We start from the raw sequence: 7,408 nt of genomic DNA, 5'->3' as shown, positions 1-7,408 counted from the left end.
GCAGGATGAGGACATCTATCTGGAAAGCTGCCTGGAGGAGAGGGACCTGGGGGTGTTGGTTGACAGCGACTGACCATGAGCCAGCAGTGGCCCAGGTGGCCAAGAAGGCCAATGGCATCTTGGCTTGGATCAGAAACGGCGTGACCAGCAGGTCCAGGGAGGTTCTTCTCCCTCTGGACTCGGCACTGGTGAGACCGCTCCTCGATCACTCGGTGATCCGGTGGGTCTCTTCCAACCTGGTTATTCTGTGATTCTGTGATTCTGTGAATCCTGGGTTCAGTTCTGGGCCCCTCACCACAAGAAGGATGTTGAGGCTCTGGAGCGAGTCCAGAGAAGAGCAACGAAGCTGGTGAGGGGGCTGGAGAACAGGCCTTATGAGGAACGGCTGAGAGAGCTGGGGGTGTTTAGCCTGGAGAAGAGGAGGCTGAGGGGAGACCTCATTGCTCTCTACAACTACCTGAAAGGAGGTTGTGGAGAGGAGGGAGCTGGGCTCTTCTCCCAAGTGACAGGGGACAGGATGAAAGGGAATGACCTCAAGCTCCACCAGGGGAGGTTCAGGCTGGACATCGGGAAAAAAATTTTCACGGAAAGGGTCGTTGGGCACTGGAACATGCTGCCCAGGGAGGTGGTTGGGTCACCTTCCCTGGAGGTGTTTAAGGGACGGGTGGATGAGATGCTGAGGGACATGGTTTAGTGATTGACAGGAATGGTTGGACTTGATGATCCAATGGGTCCTTTTCATCCTAGTGATTCTGTGATTTTATGATTCTGTCACTCCAGGCCCTTATAAAAAGCCCCTCCCCAGCTTTCCTGTAGCCCCTTTCAGCACTGGAAACTGCTCTCAGGTCTCCTTGCAGCCTTCTCTTCTCCAGCCTGAACAACTCTGACTCTCTCAGCCTAACCTTATATCAAGCACTAGATTTTTCTATAATACAGAATTATGTAATGTAGTTAATTATAAATATGTGTATGTTATATTAATATATTATTATAGCAGCGTTATATCACAGATACATCATATGTTATAGTAATGCATTATTATACAGAAATGTTATATTGCTAGGTATAGTATATTTTTATAATATATAAATGCACGTATATAAGGCACGGGTGGATGAGGTGCTGAGGGATATGGTTTAGTGTTTGATGGGAACGTTGGACTTGATCCGGTGGGTCTCTTCCAACCTGGTTATTCTGTGATTCTGTGATTCTGTATTATATTTATAGGTATAAATAGAGCGTATTGCTAGATATAGCAAAAGGAAAAGGGAGGGATGCCAGCTTTTGCAAGCCATCATGGATTTAGAGGGAAAATACATGTAAAAAAAAAATTAAATAAAACCCCGGAAGGTTCCAGCTTGGATAGGGGGACGTCTTTTCCAACCTAGTGATTCTGTGATTCTGTGATTCTGTGTGTGTGAATCCCTCTCCCTGTCCAAGCCCTTGTCCCTGTCCCTGTCCCAGCCCCAGGCCTTTCCCTCCCCAGCCAATCACAGCCCATCATCTCCCTCCCCAGCCAATCACAGCCCATCATCTCCCTCCCCAGCCAATCACAGCCCATCATCTCCCTCCCCAGCCAATCACAGCCCATCATCTCCCTCCCCAGCCAATCGCAGCCCCGCCCCTCCCGCTCGCTGCCCGCGGGGCTGATGGCGGCGCGGGGTTCGCGGCCGCTGGCGCTGACGCTGGCGCTGCTCAAGCCGGACGCCGTGGCGCACCCGCTGGTGCTGGAGGTGAGGGGGCCGCCTGGCCCCGGTCCCCGCTCTCCTGCCCCCGCTGCATCGTGCTCTGGCCCGCTCCGCTTTGTCCCCGTTCCGCCCCGCTTCACTTCGCCCCATTCCCTTCCCTTCTGCCCCGTTCTGCTCTGTCCTGCCCCGCTCCTTCCCAGGGCAGGGAGGCTCCAAAGGGCTCCGAACAGGCTGGATCCATGGGCTGAGACCAATGGGATGAGGTTTAACAAGGCCAAATGCCGGTTCCTGAACTTGGGGCACAACAACCCTGAGCAGCTCCAGACTAGGAGAACTCTGGCTGGAAACTGCCTGGAGGAGAGGGACCTGGGGGTGTTGGTTGACAGCGACTGAACATGAGCCAGCAGTGGCCCAGGGGGCCAAGAAGGCCAATGGCATCTTGGCTTGGATCAGACACGGCGTGACCAGCAGGTCCAGGGAGGTTCTTCTCCCTCTGGACTCGGCACTGGTGAGACCGCTCCTCGAATCCTGCGTTCAGTTCTGGGCCCCTCCCCACAAGAAGGATGTTGAGGCTCTGGAGCGAGTCCAGAGAAGAGCAACGAAGCTGGTGAGGGGGCTGGAGAACAGGCCTTCTGAGGAGCGGCTGAGAGAGCTGGGGGTGTTTAGCCTGGAGAAGAGGAGGCTGAGGGGAGACCTCATTGCTCTCTGCAACTACCTGAAAGGAGGTTGTGGAGAGGAGGGAGCTGTGCTCTTCTCCCAGGTGACAGGGGACAGGACGAGAGGGAATGGCCTCAAGCTCCACCAGGGGAGGTTCAGGCTGGACATCATGAAAAAATATTTTACAGAAAGGGTCACTGGGTGCTGGAACAGGCTGCCCAGGGAGGTGGTTGATTCACCTTCCCTGGAGGGGTTTAAGGGATGGGTGGACGAGCTGCTAAGGGGCATGGTTTAGTGTTTGATGGGAATGGTTGGACTCGATGATCCGGTGGGTCTCTTCCAAGCTGGTTATTCTATGATTCTATGTTTCCATCCTGTCCTGCCCTATTCCATCCAATTCTGCCCCGTTCTGATCCATTCTGCCCTGTTCTGCCCCACTCCATCCTGCTCTGCCCCATTCTGTTCTGTTTTACCCCGTTCCATCCCATTCTGCCTTGTTCTATGCCGTTCTGCCCTGTCTTGTTCCACTTTGCCCCCTTCTGTCCCGTTCTGCCCCATTCCACCCTATTCCACCCTGTCCTGCCCCATTCCATCCTGCCCCGCTCCGTGTCCCGTGCTGCCCCGCTCTGTCCCGTTCCATCCTCCCTTGCCCCATTCCCCCCTGCCCTGCTCCATTCTGCCCCTCTGGGCTCGGCGGGCCAGTTGGGGTGCGCTCCCCGCCAACTGCTGCTCTCTCCCCACAGGCCGTGCACCAAATCATCCTCAACAACCGGTTCCTCATCGTGCGCGCCAAGCAAATGCGCTGTGAGCCCGGGCAGAGCCGCCGCTTCTACCGGGAGCACGCAGGTAAACAGGGGACAGCGGGAGCACCAGGCTCTGCGCCCGGGGAGTGAGCAGGGTGGAAGGGAGGGACTGGTGGAGGCTTGGTGCTGGGAGAGATTCCTGCACAGAAAGGGCTGCCAAGTGCTGGGAGAGGGGGTTTGGTCCCCTTGGAGAAGGCAGAAACCATTTGAGTGAAGTCGCAGTCATAACAATTTTGGGTCAAGACGACAGACGTTGGAACACTTTAATGAGCTGCAGTGTTGGAGAAGAGTGCACCCTTGGTCAGCTTGTGGGTGACACCAAGCTGGGTGGGCGTGTTGATTGGCTGGAGGGCAGGGAGGCTCTGCAGAGGGATCAGGACAGGCTGGATCCATGGGCTGAGACCCGCGGGATGAGGTTCAATAAGGCCAAGTGCCATGTCCTACAACCCCATGCAACTCCAGGCTTGGGGAAGAGCGGCAGGAAAGCTGCCCCATGGAAAAACACCTGGGGTTGTTGCTCAACAGCGGCTGAACATGATCCAGCAGTGGCCCAGATGGGCAAGAAAGGCAACAGCATCCTGGCTTGGATCAGCCATGGGGTGGCCAGCAAAGCAGGGCAGGGATCGTCCCCCTGGACTCAGCTCTGGTGAGGCTGCACCTCGAATCCTGGGTTCAGTTCTGGGCCCCTCACTCCAAGAAGGACATTGAGGTGCTGGAGCGCATCCAGAAAAGGGAACGGAGCTGGGGAAGGGTTATGAGGACCAGCTGAAGGACTTGGAGCTGTTTGGTCTGGAGAAGAGAAGGCTGAAGGGAGACCTCATCACTCTCTGCAGCTTCTGGAATGGAGGTTGGAGCCAGGCGGGTGCTGGGCTCTTCTCCCGGGTAATAAGTGATAGGACGAGAGGTTTCATAGAATCGTATCATGATCTGGACTGGAAGGGACCTCAAAGCCCATCCAGTTCCACCCCCTCCCATGGGCAGGGACACCTCCCTCTGGATCAGGGGCTTCAAGCCCCATCCAACCTGGCCTTGAACCCCTCCAGGGATGGGGCAGCCACCACTGCTCTGGGCAGCCTGGGCCAGGGCCTCCCCACCCTCCGTGTAAAAAGTGTCTTCCTAATGTCCAGTCTAAACTTCTCCTCTTCCAGTTTAAGGGTAATGGCTTAAGTTGTTCTAGGGGATTGGACATCAGGGAAAATTTCTTTTCCGGGAGTGTGGCAGAGTCTCCATCCCTGAGGGGTTTAAAGCCATGTGGATGTGCTCATGGCCATGGTTCCATGGTGGAGCTGGCAGTGCTGGGGTAAGGGTTGGGCTTGATGATTTCTAAGGTCTTTTCCAATAGGAACGATTCCATGATCCTGCCTGTCTCCACAGGGCGGTTCTTCTACCAGCGGCTGGTGGAGTTCATGGCCAGGTGCCTGCCCGAGGGAGCCCGCTGTGCGTCGCGGCTGGACTTGACACGCTCCAGCAATGCTCCTGTGTCCAGAGGGGTCCACCGCAGCCGGGGATGCGTCTCCTCGGGAGCTGGTGCTGGTGGTGTAGCGAGGGGAAAGCCCTGGGCTCAGGGGTGCAGAAATGTCAGGATCCAGCTCTGCTGGGACCACGGGAGCGCTTGGTGGGGTGGCAGCCCTGAGGTGTGAGGATGCCATCACTTGGAGGAGGTCATTTCTGTGGATGCTTTGCTTCTGAGCCATGGCCTCCATGTCTGGTAGCATGGCCAGTCTTCATTCCCTCCTGGAAAGCACTGCGTGGTGGTTGCACTTCCATGAACTTGCTGTATTTCTAGGAATGAGGGAGCTGTGCCCTCTGTAACCATATCTGCTCCTGCTCTTCCCTGGTTCTTTCCTCAGTGGCCCCATGTGGGCTTATATCTTGGCACATGAGGATGCTGTTCCCCTCTGGAGATCCCTGATGGGACCCACCAAAGTGTTCCGAGCCCGAAACAACGTCCCAGACTCCATCCGAGGAGCTTACGGCCTCACGGACACCAGGAATACCACTCACGGCTCAGGTAGCTTCATCTGTCTTGGCTGAGCGTTGGGCACAGACCCGAGCTCAGGGTGCGTGGGTGATGGGTTGGCATCTGCCTTTGCTTGCTCTCTGTTCTGAGAAGCAAAGTGGAGGATTTGTCCCAGGGCGATCCAGCCTGGTGCTTTTCCTTATGGCTGCTGCCCTTCCCTTGGGAACACAGCAGGTATTTGTGGTGCCAGGCTGGCATCTCTCGTCTCCTTTCCCTCTGCTTTTGAACAGATTCCCCAGCCTCAGCCAGCAGAGAAATTGCCTTCTTCTTCCCGGAGTTCAGCGAGCAGCTCTGGTACCAGCGGGAGGAGCCGCGTCTGCGCCGTGGGCCGGTGTATTACGACGCAGAGCAGCGCGTCCACTGTGTGCTCGGGGATGAGGAAACGGAGCTGCCCTGAGTGATCCCGGGGTGCGGGTCTGGGCACGTGGTTTGGAGCAGAGCCGTGGGGCTTCTTAAGGGTGCGAGGGAGGGAAAGGCCTGGTGTGTGCCAGGTTGCGCTGCCTGGGATCAAAGAATTGTGGAACGATTTGGGTTGGAAGGGACCTCAAAGCCCATCTAGTCCCACCCCTGCCCTGGGCAGGGACACCTCCCACTGGATCAGGGGCTCCAAGCCCCATCCAACCTGGCCTTGAACCCCTCCAGGGATGGGGCAGCCACCACTGCTCTGGGCAACCTGGGCCAGGGCCTCCCCGCTCTCCATCATGAAGAATGTCTTCCTGCTGTCCAATCTAAATCTTCCCCCTTGCAATTTAAAGCCGTTGAGGGGCATTTTAGGACAAACGTCGTGGGCAGAAGTTCTCCAGCTGGATCCAGAGAGCCAGCGTGGTGGTCCCTGGGGTGGGTTCATCAGAGGGCTGGGTAGAAAGGGGACTGCTGATTCCTGTTAGGATGGGGTCAGTTTTGCTAACAGTAGGCCTCAGATTCCTCACCTTTGCTCTGTTCCCGCAGTCCCTAGAGGAGAAAAGAGGCGAAAAAGACTGTGAAGAAATGCTGGGTAAGCTGGGCGATGTTTACTCTCCAATCCTTGCTTTCCTGCATCCAAGCTGGGAGGCAAAGTTGTCTTCCAGTTGGCATCATGAGTTGTATCTTAAGCATCTGGTGGAGAGCACGGTGAGGAGCTGTTCCCAGGAGGAAAGCAGCCCATCCTGTTGGTTTGTTTTTCTCTGGGTTGACAAGCCAGGAACAGGAGTTCTGGGGGAAGCGGCAGGAAGGTCTGGAATAGTGCGGAGCCTGGAAGGATCTCCTGGTTTGTGCTTGTAGATTGCCCGAGGTTGGTAGTTCGATAGAACTGGCCAGTGGCTGTGAGAGTTCTGGATTTCTTAACTCCATATCAAAAGGCCGGAGAAAATCACTAGAATGCCGGTGCCCAGGGACTGTAGGATTCTGCTGGGAGCTCTTTACCTGGAGCCTCAGGACAAAATCCCTGACAGTAACTCTGAGACTTCATTGCCTGTAGCCTTACTGGGCATCAGAGAACTGAGTTCCATATCCCTTGTAAATTATATGGACAAAGTCATTTAATTATCCAAGTAGTTGATAAAATTATAATGTGGTGGTGTGTGAGGACTTGAATTTGGAGCGCAGTGCGAGGTTCTGACGTGCTGCTTTATGTTTTCCTGTTGGATTCATTTGGGATCTGTTCCTGTAGGAGTTTGTAATCCATTTAAACTGCCCCCAATAGCCTCTTCTGGTGCCAGTGGTTTTAAGGCCACGCTGTACCGAGTGGATTTCTCACACTGTATGGGTGCAGGTCCCTTTGCACCGGGCTTGGGACACGATGTTGGTCATCTCGGCTTCTTTCTCGCAGTGACGTGTGGCCAGTGTCCATGATACCCGTCACCTACGTTTCTGACAGAGCTTTTGGTTGCATCCCAGTGGGGTGTTGTGTCACTGATCAAAGGCAAATCCCTCTGTGACCAGTTTGAGACAGTAATGTCTCACCTCGGGTGTTGGTTAAGAGATGTTGGATTGTGGGCAGAGCTTTCTTGATTAAATGCAGCAATGTTTTTGTTCTTTCTTACTGATACAGGAGGTTGAATGCAGCCGTTGTTCTGTTCCAAGTACAGACTGAAAGGTGGTGGTGAAAGCCCGAGGGCGAGGCCCCATTATCCTTCTTTCTCCATCACCATCACGGTTTGATCTTCTCTGCTTTGAAGAGGGTGACATTGAATAAAGAAGAGATTTGTTTTAGAAAGAATGTGTGAGTGATCCTTTCAAAAGGACTTGGGATGAGAACAGCA

At 54.9% G+C, this 7,408-nt stretch overlaps 1 protein-coding gene across 2 annotated transcripts; it reads left to right on the top strand.

Moving 5' to 3' along the window:
- The first annotated feature begins 1,607 nt into the window (after positions 1 to 1,607).
- NME6 (NME/NM23 nucleoside diphosphate kinase 6) lies at positions 1,608 to 7,354 on the top strand. Of its 2 annotated transcripts, XR_011339094.1 has the most exons (7): positions 1,608 to 1,733; positions 3,089 to 3,191; positions 4,523 to 4,562; positions 4,999 to 5,159; positions 5,399 to 5,576; positions 6,117 to 6,162; positions 7,198 to 7,354. XR_011339094.1 is itself a non-coding variant. In XM_069876270.1 (5 exons), the coding sequence occupies exons 1-5, from the start codon at positions 1,650 to 1,652 to the stop codon at positions 5,563 to 5,565; spliced, it is 555 nt and encodes a 184-aa protein (XP_069732371.1). In that variant the 5' UTR covers positions 1,608 to 1,649; the 3' UTR covers positions 5,566 to 5,821. The 2 variants fall into 2 exon arrangements, 1 of the variants encoding a protein (XP_069732371.1); XM_069876270.1 differs by lacking the exons at positions 6,117 to 6,162; positions 7,198 to 7,354 and having other exon boundaries at positions 5,399 to 5,821.
- The last annotated feature ends 54 nt before the right edge of the window (positions 7,355 to 7,408 follow it).

Source organism: Phaenicophaeus curvirostris, chromosome 25, assembly GCF_032191515.1.
Source record: "Phaenicophaeus curvirostris isolate KB17595 chromosome 25, BPBGC_Pcur_1.0, whole genome shotgun sequence".
In the NCBI taxonomy this organism is placed as follows: Eukaryota; Metazoa; Chordata; class Aves; order Cuculiformes; family Cuculidae; genus Phaenicophaeus; species Phaenicophaeus curvirostris.
Note: the sequence above shows the minus strand (reverse complement) of the source record. Positions and strands in the feature narration are given on the sequence as shown.

Excerpts from the sequence above, each read along its gene's own strand:
- NME6 (XM_069876270.1), top strand. The coding sequence starts at position 1,650 with ATGGCGGCGCGGGGTTCGCGGCCGCTGGCGCTGACGCTGGCGCTGCTC. Across the intron at positions 3,192-4,522 it reads CTTCTACCGGGAGCACGCAG|GGCGGTTCTTCTACCAGCGG; the intron begins GTAAACAGGGGA and ends CTGTCTCCACAG. Across the intron at positions 5,160-5,398 it reads GAATACCACTCACGGCTCAG|ATTCCCCAGCCTCAGCCAGC; the intron begins GTAGCTTCATCT and ends GCTTTTGAACAG.